We start from the raw sequence: 20,333 nt of genomic DNA on the forward strand, positions 1-20,333 counted from the left end.
CAAGATTCATGAGAAGACATTCCAGAAGACATGGTGCGACATACCTTCCAGAAATGTATTAATAATGCTATGGATGGCAGTGAAGACTGCGCTTTGTATGAAAATGACAGCAGTGATGGTGATGATGGCGATCTCAGTGAGGACAGCGTCTATGATGACCTCACACCAGCTGAAGCTCTGCATTGGGATACGGATGATGATGAGGAATCCAGTTTGAAGGATTTTAACTCTTTACATTTTAGCTTGGTTGCTGATTGAGCTCAGGGAATAGTACTCTTAAGGTATCATTGTTGATACCGAATTGTTTTTGTTGAACCTATTTTCCACTTACTGTGCTGGTTTACTAATGTTAAATAACTTGTCCTTCTATTTAAGTTTTTAATTTAAAATAAATATGTATATACATTACCCCACTGATGTCTCAATTTTTAGTAATTTTATTTTCACTTGTTTTGATTATTGAAACTCACCAATAGCTTCTGCATTTTCCACCCTAGGCTTATACTCGAGTCAATCAGTTTTTCTGGTTTCCCAGGTAATAATTAGGTACCTTGGCTTATACTCAGGGGGGGCTTATATTTTAGTATATATGGTAAGTAATTTTAGGTTGGTATATTTTTAAAAAGTAATTTGCAAGGAACTCTTGTAACTGATGCTTGGTGTATTTTCCTCTTCATTGTTAGTTTGTTTCCACCATGCTTCGTGTAAGAACGTTGGAAGCTATCGTTATTTAAGAAACAAAACTAGAAGAGCTTAACATTAAAAAAATTATGTCAATATTATTCATTTTGACGTCTACTAGGAAATCCACCTGTATGGATAGTTTAGTAAAAGCTAGCATTCAGAGAATAGGAAATTACGTAAAATATTTACAGTAAAATTGTGCATTTACAGTTTGGAAAATACACCCAGAATGGATAGCCTGATTCCTATCATCTCAGATATTTAAATTTGGGATCAGAGAACAAAATTGGGGGAAATAAAGTTAAATGATTTATGTTTTGTGTGTGTACTAAGTACAACTTATACATAATATGTTTACATAGGAACTTATAGTAAAGCTACTAGATGATTGTGAATCAGACTCAAACTATTTACATGATCATTAATTTGAAGTTTTTGTGGTTGATCTTTTAATAGATTTCACTTGGGAAAAATAATTTTAGGAGTATAGCATAAACAACACACTAGATTAAAAAAAGTATAGCATCTGCATTTCAGACAAGGCTTCAGGTGCCTGACATAGATGATTTTGAGGAGTGGTGGGTTTGTGGGAAACTACCTATCTGGGACACAGCTATATTCTGCTGTTTCTGCTTATTAAAACCGAGTGTTTCTTGGACTTCTGCATCCAAACGCATATATAGTGTTCATCACGTAAGTTTTACCAAGAGCCAAGGCATCTGGTTGAGAATATAACCTACACTCCTATAAACAGTGACAGCCTCAGAAACTCAGAGGGACTGCTCTACCCTGTCCTATAGGGTCGCTGTGTCCGCATTGACTAGGTGGCAGTGCATTTGAAAACTGACAGTTTCCATGTCTCTTTTTTCTCTGGTAGAGTCCTGTGAAGATAAACCAGATTAGCCTGGATGAAAGTGGAGAGCACATGGGCGTGTGCTCAGAGGATGGCAAGGTATGGTCCCAGTGTGCTTCCCTGTGAAGCCCCACCAGTCCAGGTGGGGGGTAAGCATTGCGCTTGCTGTACACTGCATTAGGAAAACCTTGATTATTCTTTTTGGGTATTGGACTTGCCTCCGATAACTCATAATTAAAGTAAAATATATTTTGCACAAATGTGCCTTAGGAAAAGTAATTACAAGAATGTCAATAATGTAACTAGTATTAAGCTGATTAACAGCTGTGGCAGGGGTACATGTCACCTTAATCATTACCGCTCTGCCACTTCTACTTCAGGGACTGGACGGCGGTTCCTGCAAGACAGTACTTTCATGCCTTTCTGCCATAAATCCACAAAATTGGGTTTTGTGGGCATGCTTTCTGTGGCTCAGTGATTTTCATTTTCACACACAAGTTATGAATGTTTCTCTTGAATTATAGAATCTTTTGATAAGCAATCATAGTTTATCAGAAGAATAAAGTGTCCTTCAATGGCCACATTAAATAAATGTAAAATCAATATATGTAGTTTTCTAAAAACCTGGCCCCTACTTCCTCGACGGAGGACATGCATCATGTGTGCAGTGTATAACTAACAATTATCAGTGCATCTTGCTGATGTTGAGCTGCGACGTGTAGTGGTAGCGATGATTGATTATCCACTTATAAGAATGTCTTTTTTGTTTTTAAGTTGATGGAAGCCTTTTCTAATGTTGGTTTGCAATGATAAAATTCTAATGCACCATGTATTTAAGCTACTTTTCTAAAATAACAGTTTAAGGAGAGAGTGCATTAGGAATCATTACTGAACCTCATGTAGTCCTTACTGAATTGAGCGGCTTTCCTAATCTAATTTTATGATTTTACGTGATCTAAATTCAGAGGCTCATTAAGATGAGCAAATTAAAAAACAGCCTTCTCAGAGTGAAAGATACATGCCCATTAAATCTGTTCACAAACGGAATATGAAGTCCTCCGGACATAAAGGAATGCACGTATCTATCTAGTCCTAATGTTGCCCACGGGTCTTTGGATGCATAATTGGCACCTAGTACTTTTCAAAAAGCATTGTCAAATTTTGTAGTACTTTTGGATATTTTGAGATGCGTCGGATTGTCAAAGAGAGATGAGGAAGGAGTTAGTATGTGCAGAATTTGAGAAGAATTATCCAAACTATTGGAACATCTTTATATTCATGTGTTTTAAAGAAAAACAATCTACATTTTCTTTTCTTAAACGGGATGGGACCATTTAATCAAACTAATTTGTGAAAAGAGACTGTTCCTTCTCCTGCACCTTCTCCAGCCCCACCCCTGGAAAAGAGAACTTCATCTAGGAATTTTTTCAGAGATTTAATTGCTAAAATTTTTCACTTAATGTGGCAATGTACATACAGTATGCTTATCTTGAAGAATTACTGTTAATGTGACAATGAGGTGATTCTCGGATGTCTCGTGGTGCATGTCTTGAGAGACACCTCTGTTTTCTGATTCAATCAAATTTATATGTTGTCATGTTTTGTTGTAGACCCATGATCTATTTTGAAAAATTATTTTCTCATGTTTTATTAACACCAATTGAACGGAAAGTAAATCTTGCAGCCCATATGTTTATGGAAGCGATTCCATTAGCATGTGTTAAAACTATAAAACTTGAATAAAATGATCTGGTTACAATGAATAGTGTTGATAAAATCATGATTATTAAGAAGATAAACTGGCTGTGGAGATTTAATGTATTTTTAAGTGGCTGTTCTGATTTTTCTTTAATGCATTGAGCCCTCCAAACAAAAAAAATGTTGTTTATTCTGTCAAACTTTATATTGTCACTTTTATATTATAACTTAATATTTCCTATCTAGATTTGTGTTGTTTCTGTTTTAAATTAAGTAGCTTTAAAACTTTTTTAACTTGTGACAAGGGTGAAGATTTATTTACAGAGTCAATCAGTTTTCCACCGACCAGTTGACACACACATCCTTTGTTGCATGTCACTGATTGCAATCCCCACAATATAACATCACTGATCCCATTTCTTTTGTTTCTGGTTTCCATTCCTTCTCTTGACTCTTCCTGATCTCTGACCTTTGTCCGTAGGCCCTATTGATCTTGTGTGCATGATTGTTCTCCCTGAAGTTACTGTTCGCCTTGTAGATTTGTTCCTTGGCCGAGTATTGAACCGTGGGGATGAATTCAGGCTCAAGCTGAAGGATGCTCGACAAATTCTCAGAAGTCCTACCAATCTCGATCCAACCAGCAAATGTGGTGTTCCTTATGATTTAGGATTTTGTTCCACATATTTTCTCCCACTCCATCTGGGGCCTTCTAATGATAGCATTCAGTACAATTGGTTGTAGTAGCCAGGCACCATTTAATTATAGTCTCATGATCATGGACTGGGGCTCTGGTGGTTCATTTTAGTTCTGTGAACTAATTGTTCTCATATGTCTTTGAATTTCTTCATTCTTCTTGGCTCCAGATGGGGAGAAACCAATAGTTACACCTTCAGTGGCCACTAACAGCCTTTTAAGAATCCAGTCCCTACTCACTAGAGTAGGATGTAGAATATTGTCTTTGTGGACCGTTGTTGTTAGGTCCCATCTAGTCGGCTCGGCCCCACAGTGGCCTCATGCACAACAGGACAAAACACTGCACGGTGCCGTGCCAGTCTCATACTTGTTGGTGTGCCTGAGCCCAAGGATGCAGCCGCTGTGTCAGTCCGTCTCATTGAAGATCTCCCTTTCCTCCCTCCCTTTCCCCTTTACTGAACATGATGTCCTTCTTTAGGGCCTGGTCTCTCCTGACAGTATGTGTAAAGTATGTAAGATGAAGTCTTGTCATCCTTGCTTCTAAGAAGCCCACTGGCCTCACTTCTTCCAACATAGATCAGTTTGTCCGTTGAGCAGTGCGTGGGACTTTCAATATTCATCTCCAGCACCGAAATTCAAGTGCAACACTTCTGCTTTGGTCTTCCTTACATGCATATGATGCAAGGAGAATACCATGGCTCTGGTCAGGGGCACCTTGGTCCTCAAAGTAACATCGTCGCTCTTCAATACTCTAAAGAGGTCTTGTGCGGCAGATTTATCTAATGCAACACATCTTTTTATTTCCTGACTGCTGTTTCCATTGACTGTGGATCCAAGCAAGACAAAATGCTTGACAACTTCAACCCTTTCTCCAATTATCACAGTGTTACTTGTTGGTCCAGTTACGAGGATTTTTCTTCTTTGCGTTGAGTTTCAATCCACGATAAAGGCTACAATCCTTGATCTTCATCATCAAATGTTTCCATTCCTCCTCACTTTTGGCAAGTATACTTCAGGTTGTTACTGTCTTCCTCTAGTCCTGATCCCACATTTTTCTTCATGTAATCCATCTTCTTTGCTGATTTGCGTAGCATACAGATTGAACAGGTATGGTGAGAGGATACAAACCTGACACACCTTTCCTCATTTTAAACCATGCGGCATTCCTTTGTTCTGTTCACACCCTGGTTCCTGGTCCATGTAAAAAGTTCCTCATGAGCACAATGACGTATTCTGCGAATCACATTCTTCTCCAGGTCATTGTGGTCCACACAGTCAAATGCCTTTGCATAGTTAATAAAATGCAAATAAACATCTTTCTGCTGTTCTGTGCTTTCACCCAAGATCCATCTGAATCCTCTTTTGAATCAGGCCTGTGCTTCTGGCAGCTCCTTGTCAGTGGCCTACTGTACTCGTTGTTGTTCAACGATCATAGCGAAGCATTACTTGTGTGCCGTATCAGTGGCATTGCTCTGTAGTTTGAGCCTTCTACTGAGTCACCACCTTTCTTTAGAATGGGCAAAACATGAATATTTTCCAGGCGGTTGGCCAACTAAGCTGTCTCCCAAATTTCATGGCATAAACAAGTCAGTGCGTCCAGTGTTTCTTCAGCTTTCTAAAACTTTTCATTGGTTATCCAGTGATTCCTGGATCCTTGTTTGAGGCTAATGCACTCAGTGCAGCTTGAACTGATTCCTTCTGCACCATTGCTTCTTGCTCATATGCCACCTTCTGAAATGGTGGAATGTCAGCTAGCCCTCTTTGGGTCCGTGACTCTGTGCAGTCTTTCCATCTTCGCGCGATGCTTCTTGCGTCCTTCAACATTTTACCCATAGAATCTATGAAGATTTCAGTTGAAATAGGAAATTGTAAAGGTCACCCCCAGAAGACAAAGCCAAATATTATAACAAAATGTGAAGAACCTGGAATTAGAAAACTAAAGAACACTCTCAGCACATCCGAAACTGCCAGAGCGCAAAAGAAACCCACGCCTCAAGTTGCAATCTTGAAAGATTCTGTGGGCAAAATACTTTAGGGACTATGTTACATCAATTGACTTTTTTGGTCCCCTGAATTGTCTCATTCCTTCAAGATTTTTGGTTATAGTAAAGAAGTGTTCCTAACTTTGCCAGCTCCAGTGGCATAGTGGGTTACCCCAAGATCAGCAGTTCAAATCCATCAGCTGCTCTGTAGCAGTAAAACAACAACAACCACAAACCCCTCTCTAACCTAACAAAGATTTACAGCCTCAGAAGCCCAGGGGAGCAGTTCTGTGCTGTCCTGTAGGTTCACTAGAGGGCGGAATCAGTATTTGAGGTTAGTAAACATAGGTGTATTTGTGAGTATTGTTCTTCCCACACTTGTTCGGTTTGGATATCTCTCTGTGTATCTATCCATTCCTAGGTCATTGTGGTTACTGTGACTGCAGGATTGTATTTACTTCTGTTGCCTTTAACTCTTGTACACCTCCTACTGTTTTCCTGTACCAGATCTTTTTTTGTTGTTGCTGATCTCCCACATCCAATTAATGTGTCCACTCTCTAGTAAATGATCCCCTCCCCTCCCACCCATGTCAGCCATCAAAGAATAGTTACTTTTACATGAAAACCTTTCCATAAATTTCTAGAATAATAACCTCTGATAATATCGGTCCGTTTGTGATCAATTTTACTCAGTAAAATGTTCATCCATTTTACGAGGTGTCTAGCAGATCCGCCCTTCTTAGACAGTAAGTAGTATTCCATGTAAGCATCAGCCTCCACAAACCCAAAACCATAATAAAATGGTGCCCAGTGACTATAACCCCCCATTCAGAAAAGGATCATATATTGCAAAATCTTAGAGTAGAAGGAAAATATGGAACAGAACTCGAAATCATAAAGGAGATTAGGTTGGAGAGAGACAATTAGAACCCTCACTGCTATGGACCATGGTCAGCCTTCAGGTCTGGAGCTAAAGTCAGCCCATGTTAGAATAATCGGCCATTTAAGAGCCATAGAGTCGAATCTTAGGTCTTAGGAAAGGAGAATGGACAAAAGAGGAAGTGGGGTGAGCCAGTGTCACACTGAGGGGATCGGAATGGATGAATTGAAACAAAATGTGTATAGTTGATCTGCTCTGTAAACCCTAAATCATCATCATAATAGTAATTATAAAGATCAACATGACTCTTTTCTCCAAAGTGTCAAAACGCAGTGTCTCCCCCATTAGTAAGCACTAATTTTTAGTGCTTACACTTGGGTTGGCATTCTCTCTCCAACCCTGATCACCCAGGGTCTATACTGAACTCACAAAATAGAAAAACATCTTTCTTCACACCAATACCTATGCAGTCATTCTCTGAACCCAGCCACCCTGAGCTAGCTCACAGTTCCCAAGTTAAAAGCATTCTGTCCTTCAGACTGCCAAATAGGCAGATGGCATTCTTTGCAGGAATGTCTTATAGATTCTCACAGAGAGTATACTATACTTACACCTTCAGATTTATTACAGCTAAAATGGAAATTCACATGAGAGGAGTCATAGCACAAATATTCTGTCTCTAGCAATGGTTGACCCCTGAGAGTAGATGCTCTTACCAATCAGGAAGCTCACTTGAGTTGCCATGTTCAGGGCTCTTATTGGCCTCCTCCTGAGGTTATGCTAGATTACATTATGCACCCTGGAGCTAGTATCGGTGTCCTGGGCAGTCCCTCTTGGTTTGGACACCCCCAGTCATTAGCCTGAGGTTGGGTCTGGCTGGAAAAAAGTCAAAGCAGTACATGCTTTATTATTACTAAAGTAACCTGGAATAACTTTATGGTTGGCACTGATAAACACAAAATTAAATCTTATATTTGTACACTCAATAAGTTCTGCATATGATTGAAAATTAGGTGCAGTTCGTATAATCTCTCACCACGTTGGTCGATCTTCAGGTAGATTTATATATATAACTTCAAAAAGAAGTTCCTTTTGGCTTTAAAAAAAAGAAAAAAATCATTTAGGAGCAGACTGGGTAAATCATAAAAGAATATTAATATTCTAATTATCTCTTTCATTTTTAAAAGTTGGCATCTATTTAATAAAGTAAATTTGTTTTGAAAAAGTGATCTCAATTCCTGGAATGCGTATAAACTCTTGATTGCAGTAGAGCCCTCTCACTCTCATGGAATTATTTTCATTTGGGTGTTTAATGGAGACCCCAGGAGCTTTGAGATTTTTAAATGTCTTTTCTTTCATTCTCTCCTGTCTTTCATCCGTCTTTATTGCTAGCCTGGTGAACTGACTTAGTCCATTTGTTTTTAGGTGCAGGTATTTGGACTGTACACTGGAGAAGAGTTTCATGAGACTTTTGACTGCCCTGTTAAAGTAAGCATTCCGTGAGCTTTCATTTGTCTAAGGGTTTTGTCACTGATATCAATAAAGATCATCATACTATGAGCACCACCACTATTGTGTTCACTTGGCCGGTCTATTCACCAGTTCAGCTACTACATTGACAGTGATGCTCAAGGACCGGGTATCTGTTATGACCTCAGTCTATCTTCAGGAAGCTTCTAAGGCAGTGGGTAGTGGGGACAAACACAGATACAGGGTATATAATTAAAGATTCAAAGAAATTAAAGCAATATTGATGCGTTCAAAGCTGAGAGAAATAACTTTTAGCCATTCTGTTAAGGATGCCATTGTGGAGGAAGCGATGTGGGCCTGGCCTTTAATAAACAGCCTGGGGCAGCTGGGGAAGCTGGTTTTCCTTGTGGTCAAGCAGCATAATGGAAATGGAGACCAGGAACTTTAAATCATGTTCAAGAAGTGCAAATAGTCTAATTTTAGATGTATGTAACATACTGGGCAAGAGGGCTATCGATTGAGAATGGCTTTATCTTCAGGCTAAATAATTTGGACTCTCTGGTAGATAAAGAGAAATTATTGAATGTTTAAGAACAAAGCAATTTTCATTAAAAGTAAGCTTTAGTGAAATTATTATGGTAAGAATATACAGAATAGACTGGAGGCTAAGGTATCAGTTTGGGATAATAATGTTCTAAATTGTGGATCTTATATGGCTAAAATTTAGGATTTTATATGACTAAATGTAGTAAAATGTAATTTAGAAGCTAAAAGAGGAGGCCATTCCCTCCTTTTCATTGCTAATTCAAGCACTGACTTATCAATGTAAATAAGAGTTAAGATCTGGTTAGTTTAGAAAGTCAGGACCACAGAAGGAGAGTGATTTAACAGTGTATTAGACAGGGTTCTCTAGAGAGACAAAACCAGATTGCTGATAATTATATATATAAAGATAGATATATAATATAAGAAATGAACTGTTAAATTATAAACAGACAGATAGATATATAATACAAGAAATGAACAGTTAAATTATAAAGCAGTACAAATGGCTCAGTGCAACTCACTCCTGTGAGAGAGTTGTGAGACACTGGCAGTCCCTCAAGTCTTGAGGCTCTCCAGATAGTCCTCTGTAGAGGGATCCAGGCTATCTCGGCACAGGCAGCAAAATGACAAGGCAGGTCACCAACAGTCAGTCCCCAGCTCAAGAGATGAAAATTCCTATTGTCTGGTCTTAAAGGGACCTCAAATTATAGCGACACAGTCCAGAGGTTAGCTGTCCCACAGGTAGTGTAGCCTGCAAATTGAGGCACAGAACAAGCAAAGCAGCCGCACACTGGTCCGATGATCAAAGAGCGAGAGACAAGAAAAGCGAGGCTCACCGAGCCATTTATCCCTCCACCCTTCAATTAACCCCACATGTGTTTATCAGCCAGGCTGGCACAGTAAACTAACTCTCTCAAACAGGAACAGATTCTGGGGAGAATAGACAACTTAGAAGGCTAATGCAATAGTGTCTTGGAAGAACAGCCAGAATGCTTCTCAGAGGAAAGCATGGTGAGATTTCATATCGAGTGCTTTGGACATGTTCTCAGGAGAGACCAGTCCCTGGTGCAGCAGCAAAAAGAGGAAGACTCTTGTGTTAGTCGAGGTTGACCAGAGAAACAAATCCAGGGACACGCATATGAGTGTAAGAGAGAACTTTATATCAAAGAGCAATTGTACATTAAGTCATTATTCTAGTCCTGTCCAGATCAAGTCATTAAGTTCGATATCATCCCATATGTCCGATATCAGTCTTTAAATTCCTCTTCAGACTCACGCAGAACATGCAATGAGGCAGAATGCAGGAAGATCACAGGTCAGTGGGTGGAAAGTCTTGTGGATCTTGTGGCAGTGGAAACATCTTAGTGCTGACAGGAGTCTCCACATGGCTCCTCCAGCTCCAGGATTCTGGCTCTGTCAGTGCAGCTCTATGTGGCTTGTTGGCAGGAAGACAAAGCAGAGAGTGTGTCCCACCCCCACAGAGGAATGCAGGAGTTCCTTAATCCTCAGGAGAAGGCCATACCCACATGGAGGCCTCATTGGCTCTGGCCTGATTGACAGGAGATTACAACTCTTGACTAGATGTATTGACCCAGTGGCTGCCACAGTGTGCTCAAACATAAGAAAGGCTGTGAGGATGGCGAAGGACTGGGCAGTGTTTCATTCTGATGAACAAAGGACCATGATGGGTCAGAACTGTCCCAATGGCACCTCACAGCGACACATTACTCTACGCAGGCTGTTATTAGCAGAGCTCAATAAAACGACTTAGGTGAATATTCAGAGTGGAAAAGAAAAAAATGAATTTGGAAAACCTTTCGAAGATAAACTTAACATACATAAGAGGCACATTCAGTGAGTAGTGAAAGATGAAGTTACCGATAATTTTCCTCTTGCTTTAGTGACGACATGTAAGAAGGCCATACGTTTCAGGAAGGGGTGGTTTCAATAAGACATTGTTAGCTTGGTCTTGACTCTTGAGTTTCCATGCCAGTTGTACATTTGGTGGAGTTGTTCGGGAGGATTGTTGAAACACAGGTGTGGAGTTCAAGATGGTGACTGGTCCTAAAGACACAAATTTGATGAGCGTAATTGAATAGAAAAGTCATTTTGATAGATATCCATTTTAAAGTTATAGATTCAAAAGAAAAGACTAATAATGATATTCTGAGACCCTCGGATGTAAGTTCCAGGCAGGGCCGTGAACACAGCAGAGGGTCAGTGAAGAAGCATTCATTCAGACAGAAGGAAGCCTAGAAGGACGGTGCAGAGAAGCCAAGGGAGAAAAGGTTTCCAGGAGGAGGCAGTGGGCAGCAGGGTCAGAGGCAGTGTGGAGGATGAGTAGGCAGGATTGACAAAGTCACTTTAGTTGATAATCATGAAGATAGTAGTGGTCTTATTAAGGGCAGTTGAGAGTTCAACAGGTAATAATAAGGAGGGGGAAAGAATCAGTATTGATTATCTTTCAAGAAAGTTTGCCAATAAAGAAGAAAGATCAACCAGTAGATGGGGTGAATTTTGCACACCATGCTTTGGTTGGTGGTGGGATTTCAGGAGAAAGGGACACAGAAAATTAAAAGAAAGGCGTGGTCAGTGAAATGGCAATAATGAATAAAATCTAAAAGCACAAGTAGAGAGAGTCAACTCAGCACAGAGCCCTATAACCTCTGCCTATGAGACAGGCATGCAGGAGGGGAGACTGAGCCCAGTTACTGTGAAACTGAGCAGTGTGAGGGAGCAATGAAGAGAAATGACCCAGATATCTTTAGTTTCAAAGAGAGGAAATGGATTGATCAGCCAGTGCCGTTAAGGGACCTTGGAATAATGGTCGCTATCTAGAGTTGTGCTTTCTAAGAAATCAACAAAAAGACTTAGAAAATTGTAGTCCAAATGAACAGACTGTGTCAATGGTTTGCTGCTAGAACTCTAGGATAAGTGGGAAACCTGTGAAGGCACGGAGGGCTCGTTTGCAGAGATTGGTGGAATCTCCACAACTGTCTGGAACTGACTCATCCTGCGTTAGAATAACTAGCCATGTAGGAGCAGAAGAGCATTATTTACCCCAGGACAAAGTACAGAGGGTTAGGAAAGGAATGGTGGAAATGGGAAACACAGAGAAAGCGGGATAAGTGATGGTACCCTGAAGCGATTGCAGTGGATGAGTCGAAGCGGAAAGCGTATGAACTTTGAATGTAAACCTGGTGAGCTGTTCTGTGCACCTTCACCTGTTTCATGAATCTGTAGGGACAGCAAGTAGAATCAGGGGTTCAGGAGGAGGGGAGAGTAATTGTGGGGGTCGGGTAAAAGGGAGACGCTGTCAAGGAGTCCATGTAGACAAAGATTGTTTGGAAACTGATTGTGGTAACAAATGTATAATTCTACTAGACATGATTGAAATATGGATAATGATATATGTTTTAAATCCAAACTAATATTTTTAAGACAAGAATGACTTAATCTGGGAGGTAAGAATGGATGAATGGGGGTGGGGTGGGGGTTTATATTGCTGAACCTGACAAAAGAGAGGATGGAAAGAGGAGTGTATTCCATTGGAGGAGAAAACTGTATTGTTAGTTAATAAGAACATAAAATGTATATAGTTGATGGTTTACTTATCTGCAATTTTAGTGTGCGTGCTTGTGCCTAGAAATACTCTTTAAAAAACTGTACCTTGTCAGTGATTTCAGGGAGGCTTGGGGATAACAAAAAAAGGTAGACTCTATGTGTGCTTATGGAGCCAGACGGGGGGCCCGAAGGCAGAGGTGCATCGAGCAGAGCAACTGGAACTTCATTTTCTCTCCGCACCCACCCGGTTAATAACATTATATAATCGTCATCCACCACAGTGACTGGAGGTGGTGAGACCTTGGGAGAAACAGGTAGCAGGGTAGAGGAGATTGGCTGCGTGGAAAGTGGATGAGAACCAGGTTGTAGGTAAGAGAAGATCCTCCGCTGCTAACCTCTTGGGACCCTTTGGCTCCCCTAGCTCTGAGGTCTCCCAGTCTTAGGGCGGCTGTGTGACTACCGTGCATGTTGAGGAGCATCATGGCACACATCTTGGACAAAAGAGGCGGTCAGGTTCTTTCTCTGGAGTGCTCTTAGGAATTGTATTCCGTCACAGAGCACTGTGCCTTCTTGCTGCCACAGTTGACCTCCTTTGGGCAGTTAGGAACGAGTTTATTTGGTCTAGTCTCTCTGTTTTCCTCAATTTGTTACAGAATAGTAACTAACTCATCAAGATTAATAAGCAGGGTAAATTTTAGATCCTTCTGTCTGTGGTACGTAAAGGGTTCCTCCTGTGTTTTAACAATGACTTCTAACCGAGTGTTGGGTCTGTTTTCTCTGTAGATCATTGCTGTGCACCCACACTTCGTGAGATCCAGTTGCAAGCAGTTTGTGACCGGAGGAAAGAAGGTGAGTGCTTTCATTTCTCCCATCACGCACAGCATTGGATGTATGATTTTCACTTTATCTTGAACATTTTCAAAGTTTGACCATTCATTTAAAAAATAAAAATAGAATGAGCATGTCTTGGGGGACAGGTGCCTAAGAGCTTACTAAAACTCATCTGTAGTAGACAGGGAGATAAAGATATTTTGCAAGTCTCTGAAATATCTTACATACACACACACACACACACACACACACACATGCGTTTTAAAAATAACAAAAGGATCATTCAACGAACGTTGTTTTTAATTTTTTCTCCCTTGATGTAGAAAACCTCTTCCAGGACTTCATAAAGTTTTAGAACAATTATGGCTACTCTTTAATCACGAGTACTGGCATATCTTATTATCTTAATGCTGTTAAAGGATCAGCGAGTAAAACCCTCGGTACATTTACAGCTTCTGTTTTCTATAAATACACATGGTAAATTCTAAAAGATTTTTTTCTGCTAATAAAGTCAGTCGATTTTCTCTCTCTCATATTAACCAGAGGCATCTTTAAAATAATTTTGGTACCAGAACATTTTATCACCTTACTGGGACTCTGAGTATTGGTTTGCATTTGATTTACAGCTCAGTGTAAAGGAGGTGGACTCTCATTATTTCTACACTATTGCACAGCCCCGGAATAGCTACTTTGGGGCTCAGTAATTGAATAGTTTTGAATGCTTTAAGGTAGTTATCTGTAGTTTCCCCCATGGCCTGCTACTTCATATCCTTAAGAGGTTAGGGGCATGTACTGGTTATGATCATCCCAGTATTTCTCAAGATAGAGTGCTTATTGCATGATCAAGTGGTCTGTCCTGTAGTCCAGTTCCATTCAGGTCATGAAGCCAAGATTGCGCTAGCCCTGATTTCTGATGGAAAGCCAATTCCTTCTCACCTATTTATACCCCATTGCTATCCATAGGCTTTCACCTCATACATCTTTAAAAATGTTGTTGGGATTAATTAAAGTGGAATGTAAATTACATAAGAATGTAGCATTCTCTTTCTGCAACTTAACAAAATGCCCATATATACTTAACCCTATAACGCCAAGCGTGGCGTTTTCTTAACATTTGATTAAATGCATATATTAATATATTGATAACTACGAAAGTAAAGAATTAAAACAATTTTTTCCCCTGAAATTAAAAATTCAGGTGTCATAGGGTTAAACTCTTGGTAAATCTCTATGCCCTAAACATTTCACTTGGTGACCTGTAGTTTTGAGTTCAGTTTCCATTTTCTGGACTTAAAGAGATTTATTTCCTAGTTTCCCCCTATTTCTTGAAGGTACTCAAATTTAAAAAAAAGTTATTAGACATAATATACTGGTGATCTCCAAGCAGTATTATTGTTGTTGGTATTGTTGTTAGGTGCCATCAGGTGGTTGTGATGCACAGCAACCCTTTGTACAACAGAGCAAAACATCATGTGTCCTACACCTGCCTCCTCACCACCACCATGTTTGAGTCCAGTGTTACAGCCACTGTATCAATCCATCTGACTGATGATCTTCCTTTTTTTTTAACTAATCCTCTACTATCACATGTCTGATATCTTTCTCCGGAGACTAGTAATTCCTGATAACATGGCCATAGTATGTGAGATGAATTTCCACCATCCTTGCCTCTAAGGAACATTCTAGCTGATTTTTTTTTCAATACAGACAAGTTCATATGGCAGTTTAGGGTATTTTCAGTATTGTTAGCTCACACTGTACATGCATCATTTAATCTTTGGTGTGCCTTACTCATTGTCCAGCAGTTCTCCTGAACACATTGCTATGAGTTGGAGTCAAACTAAGCAGCAATGGATTTGGCTTTCAATTGAATGCACAAAAGGCGCCTGAGTGGTGCAATACTCAAGCTCTGGAATGCTTACCCAACAGTCAGCATTTTGAATCCATCAGCCACTCCATATTTGCAGTTGAAAAGCTTTAAATTTGAATTTCTGAATACCTTAAGGAATAGCTCTATTTGATTTTCAAACTCTGGGGAAGCATGTATGTTTAGAAGGTGTATGTTAAAGGAGCACTCTCTGCTGTTCCTCGCTCGCTGGGGGCTTGAGCTTCTCATGCTGGTGACCCTCAACCAGCTGCTGTTGAGCAGCATCAATGACACTGAGATGTGTTTGATTTCTTTGTGAAAACTTTTAGAATGGAGCCATCTTCACTTTTAATAGCAACTACATTATGAAACTTCATACCTTTTAAAAATTAGCCAACAAAAACTAAATTTGTTCCAATGGTAAGTTTTAAATAGCACCCATTTGAAGATCCCACCATTTAGCAAATGGTGATAAACCAACAGTTATCATATACTGTGACTTATCAAGGCCCCTCTGTTTAATAGAACACATGACAACCGTGTGTGTGTGTGAGTGTGTATATGTGTGTGAGAGTGTGTGTGTGTGTGTGTGTCACAGAGAGGGCATGCAAATGGTAAATGGTAAAGACAAGCAACAGCTGAGAGATTTTGACCTTCTGCCTTTAAGAAATAGTCTAACCTAAAAAACTGAAGAAACTTGGCAAGAAGGTGTAATGTAGAACGAAAGCCTTCTTAGCCCTTAAGACCACTGACCATTCTCTAGACAGACAGCTAAACGATTCTTAGAATTAATTATATGCCAACTTCTATAACAGTGTGTTCATATGCCACAGATTCTCAGGGCGCTAAATGGGAGAAATAGAAGGTTTGGAAGGAAATATTCACAATGCCACTTCTCAAGAATATTATTTCATTGGTTTTGATTTGATTAAAATTTTTGATCCCTGTAAAAAGTAAATTTTAAAAAGAAGTTACAGCATGCATTTCAGAATAGGCCTGCAGAAAACTACAACCCTGAAACTGCAATGTGACACATCATTGGTATTTCACATACTGTGTTTCCTTTTTAAAGTTCTAACTTCTTCTTGTCTTTAGAGACCGCTTATCCATCAGGGACTGGAAAGAAGGCTACACTTCTGCCTGGCATAAACTTTTATTTTAGGGTTTCAAGGTGACTTCTTAGTAGTTGAATGCAGTAGCTGGATTTATGGAGTCCACTATTTGACACATGAACATAAAAAGCTTATTCGAAATTCTGTTTTGTTTCCATGTTGGAAAAAAAAGGGGAAAGCACTTCTTTTAAAAATGCCGTTGGAGAGAGCTTTCAGACGTGTGCATCAACATTTTTTTTTTTTTAGGAGTAACCTTCTTGTGTCTCAAGAAGTCTAGTACAGGAGCATAACAATGAGGTTTCCATTTTAGAAATAAGTCTGCCAGCAGGTCTGGTTGGAATTCCCTGTTAATTGTCCAGCTCTCTATGTCAGCAGATAAACTTTCGCTTTCTATCACCTTTACCTTTGAACTCTGAAACACACTTCATAATAACAGCTTCGGCTACTTTGACAAATGATTAAATTGTCAGGATGCTGTTTGCAGTGCAGTTCATTTTTAGAAACAAGGTAGTCAGCTGTTTGGCGTGGTGGTGGCTTAGAATGCAGAGCCTGGCCACAGGGACAGGTTGCTTGGTAAGCTGTAAAATGTCAGCCAGCAAACAAGGAGAGGCCCTGCGTGCATGAAATGAGACGGCTTCACTGCTGGGCTTGAAGGCTGGTGGCAAATTTTACCTGAAGGACAGAGGAATCAACTCTAGCATCAATCGACTCCTTATAGTTTCTAGTAATGATTTGCAAGCAACAAATTGCATTTTAATATCATTTTGGAAGAAAATTCAATGCAGCAGTTATTTTCATTGAACAGTGGAAATCTTTTGAGAATCCGGACAGTATGGTAATCCTATCAGAGCCACTGTGACCCCACGTGTGAGATTTAGAAGGACCTCCTTATGTGCTCGCTTTTCTTGTGCTCAGGTTGCAGCTGTGGTGCTTAGGGTTTATGTGTGTTACCTGATACTTGGATTGCCTGCATAATATTTCTGTAGGTAGTCAGGCGCTTTATCAGAAGCAGCCTACTGCATGCAAACATTTCTCATGCATTACTATTTTGTGGTTCTTAAATGAATCATCGAAGCATTTGAAAATCATTTTATTAAGGGCTCTTACAGCTCTTATAACATTCCATATACCAATTGTATCATGCATATTTGTACATATATTGTCACAAAGCATTTTTAAGGATTAAAAATAAGTACCTTAAAGTTCCCAAAGGAGCCTTGTGGCACAATGGTTAAAACGCCTGGCTGCTAAGTGAAAGATCAGCAGATCAAACCCACCAGCTGCTCTGTGGGAGAAAGATGTAGCAGGCTGCATCCCTGAGGACTTCAACCTATGGGCCAGATCTACTCATCCCTGCAGGGTCACCGTGAGTCAGAATCACTTGAAAGGCAACAGGCAAAGTGTGCCTCATTAACTGAACATTAAACTTCCAGCAGCCACAAAATTTATGTCCTAATGGCCATGCATTGAACCATTGTAAATAAATACTTGTATTTCTTTTAGGTACAGGGTTATAAATTGTGGTTCTGTTCAGAGAAGCTTATTTCAGACTGTAAACATATGGAATTGATTAAAACCATAGACGAATGCAAAATAAAACACAAATGAAACCATCACAAACATTTTTTTTTTAGGTAGGGAAAACTAAACTGTAAAATAAATAAATACATTGTGACAGTATAATGTGGTGAGTTCTGCATGTACTGGGCTGGCAGAAGTTAAAATCAAAGTGTAATGTTTGAGACACCAATCATTTTAATAAGATTGCTTTATTGCCTTCAAAATTAAGTCTGTTGGTCTCCACTATTAGTTGCTTATTTGATGTCAATGCGTAGCACTCCCAAATCTGTGAGTGATGACTTCAAGGAGGCCCTTGGCTCTCTGGCTAATTCATCTTCTTGAGTCATCTCCCTTATTTCCTCTCTGTCAAGTTATTGTTAAGAATGGTGGTGGTGTATGCAACCAAGGTGATTTCAACTCATAGATGGACACACCTCAGCGTGTGTCCACGGGGTCATCTTTGTGAAAGCAGGTTGCCAGGTCTTTTCTCCTATGAAGCCACCGGTGGGTTCAAACCACTAGCCTTCGATTAGCAGTTTAGCAATGAAGCACTTAACATGGTGCCATCAGAACCACATCTGTCTAGAATGGAAGCCTTATTTTGTTATCCCCTTAGTTGATTTTGCCAGTTTTTCTGAGATACTAGTTTTGTTTATTTATTCATTGTAGTTTGTTGCCCCATTACTTTGATGCTAGGTCTACCCTGTCTCTTTATGGGGCAATCAAACCATCTTTTGCTCACTGCTAAAACAAAAAAATTTTAAGCCTTCCTTTGCATAATGAGATCACGGTAGGCTAAGCATTGTATTGGTAGCCAGTGGGTTTTCAGTTCAAACTCGCCAGTCACTCCAGCAGCAGAAGATGAGGCTGCTTGCTGCTGTAAGTTTTCATAGTCTGGCAAATCCTATGGGGACGTTCAACTCTTCCCTAAGGTTGGTTATGAGTTGGAATCAACCTGATGGCAGTGGCATTTTTGAGTGCCTACGATTCTGAGCTATTTTTAATTTGACTATGCAAGAATTATTGCACATCATGTTTTTTTGGTGGGGTTTAACGCCTATTTATTTAGCACTATCATTAACTTTATAGTGCCCGGATAGTGTAATGAATTACGCATTGGGTTGCTAACCGCAAGGTCAGCAGCTTTAAACCAGCAGCGTCTCCCTGGGAAAAAGATGAGACTTTCCACTCCCACACAGACGGACGGTCTCATAGCTGCACAGGGGCAGTCCGATCTACTCCATCCCATAGGGTCTCTATGGCTCGGAATTCAGTCCATGGCAGTGAGTGCGTTGTGGATTCTGGGAAGCACTCCGTCTCTTACTCTCTCCTTTTAAAAATTTTGCTGAAAATACACCTAGCAAAACATGTCATCGCAACAGTTTCTACTTGTTGGTTTTTTATTGATTGCATTCCTCAAGTTGTACAACTATTCGATTCTTTTCCAAATCATCCTACCGCCATTAATATGAACTCGTTGCCTTTTAGGCAAAAAGTTCCCCTTTTTCCCTTCTCTTGCATTCTTAGTAGCAATAATAAGCTTAAGTATATTTGCTTATTTTGTGTAAGTGAGCTCCTACTGTCTTTATCCATTTATAGCTGACTCTTTTCCCCTAGCGTGTTTCCAAGGTGCATCTGTACGGTAGCCTGTGTCCGGACTTGCTCTTTGTGGCTGAGTAGTACTCTACTGTGTGACTGCTCCATCTTTTGCTTGTCTGTTTCACTGTGGCTGGGCATTGGAGAATGCGCCCATTGACTATTGTGAAAAAATGTGGCGGCGAACATTGGTGTATAGGTTTCTATTTGCAATTCCTCTTTCCTTTCTTCTGGGGATATTCCTGCAGGTGGAACTGCTAAGCCGTATAGTAGTTCTGTGTTCATCTTTTTGAGAAACTGCCCAACTTTTCCACAGTGGCCGAACCATTTTACATTCCCATCATCAGTGGACGAAGATTCTGTCTCTTTTAAGAGAAAGCTGGATAAGTCAAGGGATCACAACTGTAGCCATTGTAAGTCAGCTGTCACCCATACATGTAAAACATTGTCACTTCGTAGGAGTGTTTGGCATGACTGCTTCTGAAACAACTCTACGTCAGGTCCATGCTAGGGGTTGTGGATTTGTAGGCTCTTGATGTCTTGAAAACCAGTTGGTTTCCAAAAGCAAATAGGTAGGACTCTAGTTGGAGTAATCCGTTAGTCATTAAGACCAGTACTAGACTGACGATATGGTAGAAAGTATTCATTGTATTTTGAAAGAGAAAAACAATGTTTGCGCGTGTCTCTGTATGTATTGCCATGGGATAGTTTTTGCAGTCCTTCATGGGAATTGATGTCTCTGATGATGGTATTGGCAAATCTTGACTATACATGGGCTGCCAGAGAACGAACAAATAACCACTAGTAGATGTATAACCAATATTTTTGGTATTTATGTACATACAGACCAGAGTATATGTAACCGGGCATATAGTAGACATATAACTTAGACGTGAGGATGGTGAGATTTGGCCCTGTACTTTGGATATGCTCCCAGAAAGGAACAATTGTTAGAAGAGGACACCATTCTTGGTAAAGTGGCAGGTGAGCAAAACTG

At 40.0% G+C, this 20,333-nt stretch overlaps 1 protein-coding gene across 2 annotated transcripts in view; it reads left to right on the forward strand.

Annotated features, from left to right (window-relative positions):
- Positions 1 to 20,333, forward strand: part of VPS41 (VPS41 subunit of HOPS complex) — a 216,769-nt gene that overhangs the window by 98,658 nt on the left and 97,778 nt on the right. For both annotated transcript variants that reach the window (XM_075558184.1, XM_075558185.1), the window contains 3 exons: positions 1,562 to 1,636; positions 8,216 to 8,278; positions 13,154 to 13,219. In XM_075558184.1, the coding sequence (XP_075414299.1) occupies positions 1,562 to 1,636; positions 8,216 to 8,278; positions 13,154 to 13,219 (204 nt within the window). The remainder of the gene's footprint in view (positions 1 to 1,561; positions 1,637 to 8,215; positions 8,279 to 13,153; positions 13,220 to 20,333) is intronic.

The sequence above is a fragment of the Tenrec ecaudatus genome, chromosome 9 (genome assembly GCF_050624435.1).
Source record: "Tenrec ecaudatus isolate mTenEca1 chromosome 9, mTenEca1.hap1, whole genome shotgun sequence".
Lineage (NCBI taxonomy): Eukaryota > Metazoa > Chordata > Mammalia > Afrosoricida > Tenrecidae > Tenrec > Tenrec ecaudatus.